Genomic DNA, 13,529 nt, shown 5'->3' with positions numbered 1-13,529 from the left:
CGATAAATGAGAAAAAGTTGGGGTACGTAGACAGCGAGAGGCACAGCTCCAGGTACCTTGCCATGAGCGACACCCCTGCCTCCAAGAAAGAGGGGAACACCTCTCCAGTCTCCGCCGGGCTCCAGAGCTTACTGTTATCGATAAGCGCCTCAGCCAGAAAGGTACCTTCGGTCGTTCAATGGCGGGGAGGGGAACAATTTTTTTGCCGGCACGTCCTTCCAATTGCTCGCTCGCGGCAGGCGCACAGGACAGGTCGCGCGGGCTGCCGGCAACAAGCTCGTCTCCAATGTCACATCTCCACTTTTCTGTACAAAGCTAGCAAATAGCGATAACGATAGGTTTGGCGGTTGAGGGAATCCATTGTACGCAGCGCAGTGTATTATCATTACCTTACACAGGTATACACACCCCGTAACCTCGTAGCCTTGCCTTTACCTTGGGAGGGAATCTGAGGGACGAAAGGACCGCCGAACCCGCCAATGGTCCTTTGATCTCAACTAACACCACCCGCCGTCGTCGATTGTCTCCAGTAATTCCCTCCACACAACCCGACTCCCGAACGCCGCCAGCGACGACCAGACAAGATGGGCAAGGGGCGCATCTTCCAGGCCGCAAAGGTCTACCAGAGGGCTGCCGATGCTGCGGCCACCAACGTGGTCGCTGGCCTGCCACCACGGAACCCACCACTGTGGCTCAAGGCCCTCGAGTCCATCCCCCCCGCCGAGATCAACACCAGGCCGTATCCCATCCAGCACTCTGCGCCGAACTCGCGAGTGCGCAAGCCAAAGAACCTGTGGAGGCCCACCAAGATCGTCTACCCCGAAGATGAGTTGCGCCGCGACTTCTACCGCGACCACCCTTGGGAGTTGGCCAGGCCTAGGATGATTATCGAGTTGGACGGCAAGGACGCCAGGCATCTTAACTGGGCCAAGGGCCTCAGGCAACGCGGCATGCCTTTGTCCGGCGAGAGGTACGTTGTTGGAAGGGCGCATTACACGTAGCGGCGCAAAAAGGGCAGGCGCGGATTGGACGGGAATGGAAATCGCATACTAACCCTATACGCAAACTATAGTGTCGTTCAGCGTCAGCTCTGGCTCATGGAGAACCAGGGCATGACGAAGCAGGAAGCCTACGACAAGGCGCGCCACGAGTTCTACAAGTTGAGGCAGCTGGAGCAGATGGAGCGCAGGATAGCCGTCGAGGAGGCCCGCATGGTTGGTGGCTACTTCGGCAAGGACCTTCTGCACGTCGGCATGGAGCTCGAAGACCAGGCCTACGAGAACTGGAAGAAGTGGGCTACGGCCGAGATCGCCCGCCAGGAATCTGCCAGGAGTTCCGCGTACGCCAACGTCGTCGACAACTCTGCGCTCGAGGGAGCCGAGGAGGACGAGCTGATCGCGCAGTAAGGGAAAGAGTCGGAGTAAAACGGGAAGGGAAGTGAGGGAGTGGTGTACCATGGTTGATACCCATCCGTGTCTGGGAAAAGACGACGCCGGCGGCCCACTCGTGTACAACTGTAAGAATACCACATGTCTCTTCGTACATATAGAGAGGGAAAGAGACTTTGTACAAGTACATGTGATCCAGGAAGCCTTTTGCCGCGCCTATTTCCGAAGAAACCCGGCAGAAACCGGCCCGATATATTGACTACCCTTGAATATCCTCGCCAGACTCTCGTGTTGCACTCCGACAACATCAGCAATGCCCGTTTTTAGGAACAGCTTCCCCGTCAGACTCATCGTCTTGGACCTGGCCCAGGTCTCAATGTACGCCATCTTTGCTCTGTTACCCGGCACGAGGTAGAATATCTTGAGCAAGTGGGCCACCAAACAAACAACAAAGCCGTTGGCAGGCCCATTTGTGACGATCACATGCGGGTACTCGAAGTCCTTTGCATTCTCCTTCGTCGACCGCAAGTTGGGCATCCGTGTGAGGGCGTTGGCGGCATGAAAGGCCGATATGAGGCAGGTAAAGGGCGCCGTATAAAGCGGCTGATGGACCTTGCGAGCACGACGGATCAAAAAGATGTCAGAGGTGCCTGCTCGAGCATCTTCACCAGGATAGGCGCCCTTGATAGTCCATTCCAGAAGACGGGCCTTGGCGAGCGAGGAACTGTCTCCGGTGGATATGATGTACCGCCGGTGCATGTTTGCCTGGCCGCGAAACGACTGCTTGATCGTCTCGATCATCTCAGCAGTGTGCCCGCCAGAGCCAAGTATGTATGTGAAGTAGACGGCGGGAAGAGAGGTGGTGTTGGGCACTTGCGCGCTAGCGGCACTGTCGATCTGGGGCGCATTGCTGGCGACGAGCCAGCTGCCCCCTGGTTTTTGACGTCGCCGTATTATTTCAAAGTGCCGATATACTATGAATGTAGCAAGCACTATCCCGATTGTGATGATGAAAGTGATGAGCCAGAGCCATGAGAGACTGGAGAGAACAAGTCCAGTTGCGACAGAAGACGCAGCACCCCCGACAAAGAAGACTGCTGTCAAGTTGATGCCGCTCAAAGCCTCGATCTGTAGGTGGGAGTCGGTCTCAGCCCTGGTGTCGGGCCTTAGTTCTTGGTTCTTGTGTGATTTTTCCTCGTCCGTCAGAACGGACACTGGTAGAGTAGGGGCCATTCCGGAGCAGACTGATAAGTCCCAATGGCTTCTTTTTGTGTCTATCATGAGTTAGTGTCAAGTCATTCGTATACTGAAGCCGGGAATGTGATGTTGTCACCTTGTAGAATCTTCTGAGCGTGTTTCGTTTCAGGAGTTTCCAAGTCATGCCTTCCCAAATAAAGGCTAGGTAAACAGCAACAGAAAGGGGGACTTGATGTAAACAAAGAGGCTGCCGTTTGTCACATTCACACCAAGTGTCGTCTTAAGATGACCATGGTAGACTCGCTCATAGAAGCGGAATACTTGGCACAATATATCTCGAGTGAAACTGGGTGTAAGATCCCCAAGATCCAAGCTTGATATATGACATAAAGATGAAAGGCGCTCGAATCGTAGGTGTTGGAAAGATGACAACAAGCAAAGCCGACGGGAAGGTGGTTCTGAGTGTACCTTCGCCATGTCACTTTTACGGGGAATAAAATTAAGCTTGGGCCAACTGAAACCCCTGAAAGAGAGAAAACACACCCCTGATGATCTGCCGAATGGCGGAATGACGACGGTGGCCCCACTGGTGCGACGGGAGATCCCACGACCGCCTAGGGGACAGCTTGGCACTTGCCCCAGGGCCGCGGTTTGGGCGCATTTGGCGGCTCAGGCCGCTAAAAAGTTGACCGACCGCCTGGCAGAAAGCGGGAAGTTGGGAAGTGCATGGATGGATGCTTGATGTCAAGAGAGAGAGCTCCTTCTTCGCAGAGTCGCATGTCGCTTCCATTTCCATTCCATCTTTAATTTATTGAGAACCTGAACCTTTCACCACTCATACAAGACGCCGCTCGACCAAACAATCACCTATAAGAACAGAAACTCCCACGACAAACTGGGTTCTTTGCTTCGGATACCTGTGATTATCTTCAGCGGTTTGGGGACATAATCGGAAAGCTTTGCCAGTGTCGCAAAGAAGGGCACCGCGCCGCTTTCTGGAAACCGAACACAACCAGCAATGGGCATCGCGTGAACGCGCGCACCCAGCCGAAGAGATGCCCAGATTAAACCGGACTCGATACTTAACATGTTTTTATTGTGGCCGCAAGACCTCAACACCATGGAACAGCTCCATTCGGAACTTTGAGTGTCGAAATTGCGACGCGACAAACTACCTTGACGGCGTAGGTCTCCCTGCTGTCTTATATCTAACCAGCCTACCTTACTAGCGCGTATCCTACCTAGTTACTAACGTCTTCTCTTTACTTTGGTAGAACGGCGACATTACCGATCCTCCTGTAGCGACAGAGTACGAAGCGAGTCCTGCCAAATTTGCCACGACGCGAGCTACCTCACCCACCGTCGGTTCCTCGAGCGCCAGCGTCTTCTGCAACAAGTGTCTAGCCAACCAGGACAAGCTTCGAGCTATCCTCGCCCAGTATCTTCCGGATCCCGACGACGAAGAATATGAAGAGCGATGTAGGAACATATACAAGTTCCGACGATTACAAGAGCGCCTCTATCCCCAAATGTGCGCCGAATGCGAACCACGCGTCCAGAAAAAACTAGGCGAAGCCGCTTACACGGCAAAAACCGATGTCTTACTCCGGATGATAGAGAGAAGTAACAAGCAGCGACAGCAGGTTACAGGATGGAGTTGGCTGAACGTCTTCGACTGTTTGGGGAGGTGGTTACGGACTGCTAGCTTGGTGCTTCAACTCCTTTGGCATCTCTCCATAATGCTCATGCTGTTTAAGGCGGCGATCATAACACGGCTGGGTGAAACGCCAAATCCATGGGCGCTGAGAGCTGTGAATACTTGTTTTTGGGTTTTCAACGTTCTGCCGTCAACCGAACGGTTGAGTGGTTGGAGTCTCACTATCGCGATTTTAAGCGTATGGTGGAATCCACGGTATCCTCAGCTACACCGAGGCTTTACAAAACACATAACTGGGTTTCGAGCCTGGTACATGTATCAGGCCGTTCTGGTCTTCATGCGATTTTGGATCAGGAGGTTGCCCATCCTAGCTGGTATTGAACAAGCAGACTTGAACATGTCGGCAGCTGCGCATGTTTTCTGGGCCGGCTTTGCTATTCTTGTAAGTCATCCTGATGGCTCTTTTGTACTCCAATCATGACTGACAACTGTTTCCAGGTTCACCTCCTAGCCCCTCGCGCTATCCGTATCGACATGGCGCCCCTGTTTGGAAACACGTCTAAACCATCCGCACCACAAGGCAGACCTGTAACACAACCATCCACATATAGGCCGACAACGGCAAATACGGCAACAGCAGCGACAGGTCCGAGACGATCAGAAAGACTAATGAAGCCCTCGGCGCAGTTACTTGCTGCGCGACCTACATTCTCATCATCACTGGCACCGGCCGCACCTCCAGCGCCAGCGCCAGCGCCGGCTCCGGTTACAACGCCAGATGAGAAGCCAGACGAAATTAAGGTCATGGTTGACTTGCTGGATGAGATCGTTAATGGCCCATCCAGCCCGGCCTCCCCAACACCCTCACTAGACCATTCGCCATTCTTCGTACCACGGGTAGGGAGGTCTAATGTTCCGGCCACTCCTGGGTCTCCATTCTCTCCAACACCAACACCACGCCGCTTTGGTACTGGCGTTGGCACTGACACTGGCGCTGCCCCTTCTTTCTCGAACCTTGGTCCAGCTGCCAACACAAGATCGGCTGCGGCTGCTTACACGCAGGATATGGAAATGGATTGGACGCCTACTCAGTCACAGTACCGAGCCTTCCAAACCGTCGGCCAGCGGGAAAACCAAGGGTTTAACGAAGCCCCTACCGACGAAAACAAGGGACCCTTCTGGTACCGCGTACCACCAGCGCCAACGGCGCCCGCCCAGAGGCTGAACAACTACCTTACAAAACAACCACGCATCATCTCCTCGCGCAACACGGCACCTCGGCCAAGCTCAGGGATACCATCCTTCGGAAGCACTGCGCTCGTCAACACCCCGCAGAAACAGATTCTTGGGAGGACCAACGGCAATGATTATATGACCATGACCATGAGGAGAGATGCTGGGGAGGATACGGGAATTGATCCAACCCCGGCACGAGTTGCCTTCGCGCCGCCTACGTTCTTTGTACCTCCGCCGCAGAACGATCCCAGGAACTCGCTCTCCGAAATGCTAGGCCGTAGCTTTAGCCTGAGTCAGGAGGAGGAGGAGCAGCGGGAGGCGGAGAGGGAGGAGGCTGAGAAGAATAAGGGCTGGTTCGGTGGCGGGCTGCTTACGTTCAGGTCAACGACGCCTGCGAAGAAGAAGGACCAGTGAAACTGCAGTGGATTTTCGTTGAAGTTATCGAATTGAATTAGTTGTTTAGCATTGTCTGGTCGGTTCTGCATTTGGGTGTTGGATTATTGTTAGGCAATGGATATTATTTGCCTTTTAAGGAACATGGGAGTCTTTTGCATGACATAATAATGGGCGTTTTTGTACCTGTGCATAGATACCATCGGTGTGATGGTCTTTCATGGGAAGGGAAGTACGGGCTGGATAGAATAGACCCTGGCCTAATGGATAGAAGAGAAAAACACTTTCAATATACCTCTCAAAGACGACGTTTGCTATGGCCATGGAGTGGTAATGTGGAGTTCAATTCTGCTCCTGGTTATCATGCACGTTGGCTATCGACTGCTCATAACCTCCGTATGGATATACTCTTTGAAACATAAACCTGAAGCAAACCGCTATATGTCGCTTAGGGTTTCCCATCAACCATTCTTCGTCCTCAAGCCTCACTGTCCTCCAAAGAGGCAAGCCCTATACCAAATATGTACAAGCCCACGAAGACGGTTGGATGGATCCGAATCATTCCCCTTGTTCCAAATCCATCAACGCCCGGATCGCTTCAACAACTTCGTAAACAGCCCAAACCAAGACGGGAAGCGAAACCACAACAACCTGGCGGGACTTCCGCGCTCTAGCCCAGCGCGCTGTCTCCATCAAGACCTTCCCAGCCCACCTCACCGACGGATCCCAACTTTGACTCCCCTACGGTTCGGCTGAAAACGCCCTCAACACGCCAATCGCAAACCCAAACACCACCCCAAACGCAATCGAAACCCGCCATCGCTTCGACAACATCCCTTCCTCTCTCAGCACCCAAGCGATAGCCCCCAGAGGGAACACAAACCCGATGAACATGCCTTTGACGAGGGTATCCACCATGCCGTTGAACCCATCCGTTTCGTTTGTAGGTATTGGTTCCCCCGTGCCGTCATCGGCTTCCATATCCAGGCCGGCTCCCCCAACACCGCCGTGGTTGGTATCTATCCAGGCATCTTCCATTGATCGCAAAGTGTCGGGGGAGGGCATGGTATCCGGTGTAAACCGCGATGCTTGGATGGATCTGAACTGCAGGCGAAGCTGGTTCACTTCTGCTGGGGTAAACCCAGCTGACAAAAAGCGGTCGAAGCCGCGGGGGGCAGTGTTACGGTCTGTTTCTTGTCTGGAGGCATTGGCTCGGGACCTGGTTTCTCCTGAAGATGCTGTTGATGGTTGGTGGAGGCCGGTCGTGCGGCTGGTTTTACCGGTACCGGTACTAGGTGAATCAACGGATCCGACGGGGGTAGTAGGAATAAAAGATGCGGCCGCCGCTTCGGTGGATAATTCTTCGTCAGTGAGTTCGTCACCTATACTGCAGTTTACGTAGACTCTTTGTTGCTGTTGCTGTTGCTGTTGCTGCTGCTGGCGATAAACGGCTTTTCCCTTGCCCTTGGGGTCGACGGCCATGGGCGGTGGCGGAGGTGGGCGAAGGACGGAGCTGACGATGGCAGTGTCGGGGAGGATCTTGCCGGCGTGGATGAAGCGGAGACGGCTCCGGGCTGCTTTGGCGGTGGTTTGGTCGTCATCTTTGCTGTCTTTGTCTTTGCTGCTGGAGGATAGGGCTAGGAGGCGCTCGCGGATGCGGTGCTTGAGAGCGACGATGGTGGTGCGGTTGGGAGAGGGGATGTCGAGGTGCAGGTCCGGGAGAGAGGCGCTGAATCTGACTGTGAGGTGGAGAGATGGTGATAGTAATGGGTTGGTTGATGATGAGGAGGTTGTGTTCGGCGGGAGAAGTGGTGTTCTGGAGGTGCTATCCTCCCAGTCGTCGCTCATTGTGTTTTGGTGAGGTGTAGCCTCTTGAGGCTACCAATCTGAAGGAGTTTGAAGGATAGTAGAGACCGGATGCACTGGATTCTCGGATGCGTGTAGCGTGGGTGAAAGCAGTCGTCGAAGATGTTCGATGAAATGGAACGTGAGCAGGAGATGAAGTGACGACTGAACAGGAACACCCAGGCTTTAAATTGGCACAGTGTTCTAAAGTGACCAAGCACAGAGTGACGGCGATGAGGGTATATGGACAAGCGAGTGAAGAACAAGTACCAACATTAGAAGTTATGTAGTGAAGTCGCCTATTTTTATGAGGCCATCAAGGTTCACGGGCTTTGTAAAGTGTGTGAGCTTCGAGGAAGAAGTGTTGTTGTACAAGTGGAAGTACCTGCCCGGAACTGGCCAAGCTCCCCCAATTTCTCCACTCTGACGCGAGAGTGGTCTCTACTCTCCAAACAGTTATGCATCTATCGATGTTAACGTAAGTGTCTGAACTCCAGAACCCAACGACGCGCCTTAGCATCATCTTCCAAGACTTCAACCACCAAACATACAAGATCATGTTCTTTTCCATCAAGATTAACCACTTCTTATCGCCCTCCCCGTACAAGCTGTCTGCTCCAATCGAGCCTCTTTAAGTAACTGCGCGAGCAATTCTTTCTGGTTTTTCCTTTGTCTGGCTCAGTTGTTTCCTAAACCTCGATCAAGACATTTTCCCCTCTCAACCAGCCAATGTGTATATATCCTACATTATTCGGACGAGTCTTGTTCCATAGCAAAGGTAACGGCCACCCAAAAACCAGCAACATGATCTTAATATCCGGATGAAAGCAATCGGACGTATCCAGCAGATCAGCATCGGCGAGTGCCTACAAGTGACGGCTCCAGGTACGGCCCGGAGTCGGGCCATTGGGGAATCCACACAACGTATCAACCATGACCTTGCCCGCATCCTTGACCGTCTCCTTTGCCTTCTCCCGACGCTTTCCATGGGAAATACCTATCTCCTTCTTCCTCATCTGGCTCAAGGTGAAGTTGACAATGCCGCGGAATGCGTCATCGACGTTCTCGCCTGTCTTGGCCGAGCACTCGCCGTAGCCAGCGACACGGGAGTGGTATGCTGCACTGCGACCCATGTCGGCCATGACAGGCTCCTTGCGAGGCAGGAAGCTAAGACCCAGGGGAGGAAAGGCTGGGCGGAGATCCTTCTTGAGGCCGAGAAGGAAGCGAGGACAGTCGATGAGGGAGCGGTCCAGTTTGGGTTTCCACTGGATGAAGAGGCATTGGGTTAGTGACCTGAGGTATCCCTGTTTGACGGAAATTGGTGCAGACATACCGTATCACAAATGGCGGGAAGATTCTTAACATCCTCGATGCTATAGCAGATGATGGCAGCTTGGAAGAAGTTGGACGTCAGCTGGGTGGTCCGCTCGTTAGCAATGTTGCCTGGGAAGTCCCAGAGCTCGATAGTGACGAGCTTTCCGTCGTCAGCAATAATGGAGAAACTGCGATAATCCGTGGTATGCGATGAGGGAGCAGTTGGGATCTGCTGCTCGGTAATCGGCGAGTGCTGAGGAGCGTCGTTAGATTTCTTTTCCTGGGACCGGATGTTAGCATGTCCTCCATTGCAAATATCACTGGCAAATTCCTACATACCTCCCCGAAATCTCCAGAGACGAGGCGGCTGTACACATATGTTAGCAACATTGCCCATTCCAAGAACACACCAGAGCACTCACTTGACTAGAGCCGTCTTGCCCGCATCAGCATCACCGACCACACAAATCTTGATCTTCCTCTCCGGTCCAGAAGAGCCTGACGCAGAGCGCAGCTTCTCGGAGCCAGGCACCCACGAGAAAGAGCTCAGTCGGCTGAACACCTCTCGAGTGCCGACAGACCCGGCAGGAGTACCTGGTCGCTTAGAAGCACGGCTGCTTCTGATGCTCCTCAAGCTCATCTTCGACAAGCCACGCTTGAGAGTGCTGGTAAGCTTGCTGCGCTTGGAAGCAGGCCGCTCCAATGTGTCGGCATTCGAGTCCTGTGGTCAGGCATTAGCGTATACTTCATCCACGTTGGGACGTTGAGCTAAGGATGGACGAACAACTTGACGCTTGATGCTTTTCCGCTTGGGAATACTAAGCATGGAGTCCTCCACACCCGGCCAGATGGTCTTCGCATCCTCATCTTTAACAATTTCGGTCTCGACCTGGTTCAGTTTGATCTCCATTAGGGCAGCAGGCTTGTGAGGGGTGGGCTTGCGAATCCGGCGGTATTTCGGGGCGTCGTTTTGGTTCTCCTTGTCTGAATCGTCGCCGTCTTCTAGGTCCATCATGGCATAGCGAACCACAGTGGGCGCCAGCCCAGACTCGTCGGCCTGGGGCTCGGCCCCGCCCATTTCCGTGTCGTTTTGTTTTAGTCCGTGTTCCTGAGGGTCCTCATAGATGATGAAGTCTTCGTTCTCGACACCCGCCAGCCAGTCGTCCATCCTGTCAGTGGCTAAGAATTCAACACCGCCTCTGTCGTCTACCAGAGCCACACCATACATAGGCACCGGATCCTTAATCTGGTGGTCGATGTCGTGGCAAGGTCTGTAGGATCTTGAACACGAGGGTGTATGCCTGTGGGTATGTTCCTGGTGGTGGGGGTGGGTGTTTTTATTGTGGTGGGCCGACGAAGGTGCCTTGGTCCGAGTCCTTGGGTTCCGACTGTCGCGTAAAGCCAAGTCAAGGATCTCCGTTTCAAACTGGCGTCTCGGATGATAGTCTCTCTGGGGTCTGGAAGGGGCGCGACCAACCCTCGAGGATGTATGATGGACGTCGGAGGTTGAGGGATGAGGGAAAGGATTATGTGATTGGTGGCGCGCCGATTGATCACCGCACGAGTTGGTTGCTGGAGGGGAAGCAAGCTGTTCAGCAGGACTAAGGCGAGGAGGGACCTGCAACTTGAAACTATACGCAGTTGATCCATAACTGGGCGATGGAGGTGGTCGCATTCCGTTGGCGGGAAAGGGATGACCGCCTACCATAGGCAACGGTATGCTTGGAGATGGCGATTTCACCATGGTGGTGGCCGCGGGGGAAAGCAAGAAGGGTAAGAAGCTTTATCAAAGGTTCAAACGTGCTGGAACAAGACGATGGGTCGAAGGAGAAAGAGGAGCGCAAACTGTTGGCGTCGGGTGGTGGGTTGTTTGCTGAGGTAATCAAGGACGCGAATGGAGATAATGGGCAAAGATGAGAAAGAGGCCCCTCGCGCGACAAATGGACTACAAGATAGCAAGCGCCTGGCTACAAGCAGTTCTTGTCCGAACAAAAAAGACACAGCAAGCTGAGCAAACTGTGGCTAGTGCAGAGGTCGGACCGGCAACAGTGGAATGGTTTCAAAGGTTGCTGGACGGGATAGATGAGATGGAAGGCGGATGACATCTGGTTGCCCTAGGAGACGACATCAGGAGCAGGCAGACGACACACCAAGGCAGGAACACTATCGATACAATCTGATAATTGGTTCGAGTTCAGTTTACGATGTCGTTTCCGTCAGATGAGATCAGGACTACTAATGAGGAAGACAAGCGAACGGTGAAAAACAAGAACACATCGGTCGTCGACTGTGGATGGTCATGGTCGAATCCCACAGACATTATGTGCCTTCTTCAAGATTCGATAAACACTCAAACAAGGCCAACACTGGGAAAGCCGAGTTCACATACGCATTTCGACGTTTCGACTTGTATATTCACCTTTGACCGGACAAGTTCGTTAAACTGAATTTAAATAAATGGTCGATTATTCCAACATGTTTGTCATCACCATCCTACAAATGCTTCCCTCTAGTAGCCAAATTCTTTCTTGTCATTGATATGTCCTCGCGAAACCAAAGCTGGACATTGCAAACCACAGCAGTGAGCGCCGAAAGAGGGATGTTGTTGATATGCTGGGTACTTGCATAGTCGCATATGCAACTAGCGCAATGACCTCCCTTGACCCTTATCATGCCGCCCGGCAGGAGCCGGCACAGGCCCCACTTCCCCGGATTGCGACATTTGAGCGAAAGAAGGGATTCCGTGGTGCGAGGCCCGATTACGGAGTCATACTCACAGGCGTAGTGTATCAAAGCCGTAATGGTGCAACAACCCCGTGAAAAATAAAAAAGGCTTACACATCCCAATACAACTACTAAAACAGCGTACAGTATTATCTCTTCTGCCTGTTAACCAACTTACCTTGTCCCTGTGACTCCATCGTTTTTGTTGTCTTCATGAGCGGATTGCTGCTCCCAGTCCTCCGCCGGCCTTCATCGTTGATTTTCACTGGCACTGTTGTGAAATCATCTCAACAACTTGTTGTTCGGTCACAGCGTCATCATCTCCATTACTCATCCCGCCTAATGAGCGCAAAACTTAAGCCCGCCGCCCGCGTGGCCGGCAACCGTCAGGATGTTTGGTGAGTGATCATTGAGAAAGAAGAACCTCTCACTTACACACTGAGAAGGGAAATAAATGTCTTGGCTAACATGTGGAGTTCAGGACCATCGTCAACGAGGCCGCCGCTGCCTCTCCCAGACAGCCCATCGTCAACATGGGTCAGGGTTTCTTTGGCTACAACCCTCCCGAGTTCATCCTGAACGCGGCCAAGAAGGCTCTGGACAGAGTCGAATGCAACCAGTACTCGCCCACCCGCGGCCGTCCCAGGCTAAGGAAGGCGCTCTCCAAGGCGTACGCGCCTCACTGGGGCCGTGAGCTGGACCCGGAGACCGAGATCACCATCACCACGGGCGCCAACGAGGGCATGCTCAGCGCCTTCATGGCCTTCATTGAGCCGGGCGACGAGGTCATTGTGTTCGAGCCCTTCTTCGACCAGTACATCAGTAACATCGAGATGCCCGGCGGCAAGATCGTGTACGTGCCCATGCACCCGCCCAAGGACGGCCACGTCAAGACGCTGTCGGCGTCCGAGTGGACCATCGACTTTGACGAGCTCGAGCGCGCTGTCAGCCCGCGCACCAAGATGCTCGTCATCAACACCCCGCACAACCCCGTCGGCAAGGTATTTTCTCGCGCCGAGCTCGAGCGCATCGCCGACCTGTGCGTCAAGAACCAGATCATCATTCTGAGCGATGAGGTCTACGACCGCCTCTTCTACACCCCCTTCACCCGCATGGCCACCTTGTCTCCGGAAGTAGAGAAGATCACCCTCACCGTCGGCTCGGCCGGCAAGAACTTTTACGCTACCGGGTGGCGCGTCGGCTGGCTCATGGGCCCCGCCGAGCTGATCCAGTACGTGGCCGCCGCGCACACGCGCATCTGCTACTCGTCCGTTTCTCCGCTTCAGGAAGCCTGCGCCATCGGCTTCGAGGAGGCCGACCAGCACGGGTTCTGGACGCAGTGCATCGAGGACATGCAGAACAAGATGAGCCGGTTCAACGCCATCTGGGACGAGCTCGGCTTGCCGTACTCGATCCCCGAGGGCGGCTATTTCGTCATGGCCAACCTCAACAAGGTGGAGATTCCGGAGGGATACCCGTTCCCGCCGCACGTGGCGGAGCGGCCGAGGGATTTCAAGCTGGCGTGGTTCTTGATCCAGGAGCTGGGCGTGGCGGCGATCCCGCCTAGTGAGTTTTATACAGATGCGAATGCGCATATCGTGGAGGACTGGCTACGGTTTGCCGTGTGCAAGCCTGATGAGGTGTTGGAGGATGCGAAGAAGAGGTTGAGGGGGTTGAAGAAGTTTATTAAGCAGTAAATGTCGGTCAGATCTTGTAAATGGTCGCAAATAGAGGGTTTTTGGAAAGACGTTACCTTGACTACTGCAGTGAGCATG

General features: G+C 53.7%; 6 protein-coding genes across 6 annotated transcripts; 3 read left to right on the top strand and 3 right to left on the bottom strand.

Moving 5' to 3' along the window:
* Window positions 1–381: 381 nt before the first annotated feature.
* SMAC4_04090 (mitochondrial 37S ribosomal protein mS23) lies at window positions 382–1,574 on the top strand. The gene is made up of 2 exons (XM_003346609.2): window positions 382–970; window positions 1,073–1,574. Exons 1-2 carry the CDS (start codon window positions 585–587, stop codon window positions 1,404–1,406), a joined length of 720 nt encoding a protein of 239 aa, XP_003346657.1. The 5' UTR covers window positions 382–584; the 3' UTR covers window positions 1,407–1,574.
* Window positions 1,575–1,604: 30 nt separating this feature from the next.
* SMAC4_04089 (uncharacterized protein) lies at window positions 1,605–2,621 on the bottom strand (the record flags this gene model as incomplete). Its single annotated transcript, XM_003346608.1, has 1 exon — window positions 1,605–2,621. One exon carries the CDS (start codon window positions 2,619–2,621, stop codon window positions 1,605–1,607), a length of 1,017 nt encoding a protein of 338 aa, XP_003346656.1.
* A 613-nt stretch (window positions 2,622–3,234) lies between these two features.
* Window positions 3,235–6,073, top strand: SMAC4_04088 (uncharacterized protein). Its single transcript, XM_003346607.3, has 3 exons — window positions 3,235–3,769; window positions 3,860–4,684; window positions 4,741–6,073. The coding sequence occupies exons 1-3, from the start codon at window positions 3,641–3,643 to the stop codon at window positions 5,890–5,892; spliced, it is 2,106 nt and encodes a 701-aa protein (XP_003346655.3). The 5' UTR covers window positions 3,235–3,640; the 3' UTR covers window positions 5,893–6,073.
* Window positions 6,074–6,208: 135 nt separating this feature from the next.
* On the bottom strand, window positions 6,209–7,976 carry SMAC4_04087 (uncharacterized protein). The gene has a single exon (XM_003346606.2). The coding sequence runs from the start codon at window positions 7,717–7,719 to the stop codon at window positions 6,613–6,615; it is 1,107 nt and encodes a 368-aa protein (XP_003346654.1). The 5' UTR covers window positions 7,720–7,976; the 3' UTR covers window positions 6,209–6,612.
* A 606-nt stretch (window positions 7,977–8,582) lies between these two features.
* SMAC4_04086 (uncharacterized protein) lies at window positions 8,583–10,774 on the bottom strand (the record flags this gene model as incomplete). Its single annotated transcript, XM_003346605.1, has 5 exons — window positions 8,583–8,981; window positions 9,050–9,310; window positions 9,370–9,397; window positions 9,453–9,751; window positions 9,815–10,774. 5 exons carry the CDS (start codon window positions 10,772–10,774, stop codon window positions 8,583–8,585), a joined length of 1,947 nt encoding a protein of 648 aa, XP_003346653.1.
* A 945-nt stretch (window positions 10,775–11,719) lies between these two features.
* Window positions 11,720–13,496, top strand: SMAC4_04085 (uncharacterized protein). Its single transcript, XM_003346604.3, has 2 exons — window positions 11,720–12,152; window positions 12,236–13,496. The coding sequence occupies exons 1-2, from the start codon at window positions 11,968–11,970 to the stop codon at window positions 13,449–13,451; spliced, it is 1,401 nt and encodes a 466-aa protein (XP_003346652.2). The 5' UTR covers window positions 11,720–11,967; the 3' UTR covers window positions 13,452–13,496.
* Window positions 13,497–13,529: the final 33 nt, after the last annotated feature.

This window comes from Sordaria macrospora, chromosome 5 (genome assembly GCF_033870435.1).
Source record: "Sordaria macrospora chromosome 5, complete sequence".
In the NCBI taxonomy this organism is placed as follows: Eukaryota; Fungi; Ascomycota; class Sordariomycetes; order Sordariales; family Sordariaceae; genus Sordaria; species Sordaria macrospora.
This window is presented reverse-complemented; position numbering and strand designations above follow the sequence as displayed.

Bases quoted from the DNA above. Each gene is read 5' to 3' on its own strand.
- SMAC4_04090 (XM_003346609.2), top strand. From the start codon at position 585: ATGGGCAAGGGGCGCATCTTCCAGGCCGCAAAGGTCTACCAGAGGGCT. The intron at 971-1,072 runs GTACGTTGTTGG...CGCAAACTATAG, and splicing joins ATGCCTTTGTCCGGCGAGAG to TGTCGTTCAGCGTCAGCTCT.
- SMAC4_04088 (XM_003346607.3), top strand. From the start codon at position 3,641: ATGCCCAGATTAAACCGGACTCGATACTTAACATGTTTTTATTGTGGC. The intron at 3,770-3,859 runs GTAGGTCTCCCT...TTACTTTGGTAG, and splicing joins CGACAAACTACCTTGACGGC to AACGGCGACATTACCGATCC. The intron at 4,685-4,740 runs GTAAGTCATCCT...AACTGTTTCCAG, and splicing joins GGGCCGGCTTTGCTATTCTT to GTTCACCTCCTAGCCCCTCG.
- SMAC4_04087 (XM_003346606.2), bottom strand. From the start codon at position 7,719: ATGAGCGACGACTGGGAGGATAGCACCTCCAGAACACCACTTCTCCCG.
- SMAC4_04085 (XM_003346604.3), top strand. From the start codon at position 11,968: ATGAGCGGATTGCTGCTCCCAGTCCTCCGCCGGCCTTCATCGTTGATT. The intron at 12,153-12,235 runs GTGAGTGATCAT...TGTGGAGTTCAG, and splicing joins GGCAACCGTCAGGATGTTTG to GACCATCGTCAACGAGGCCG.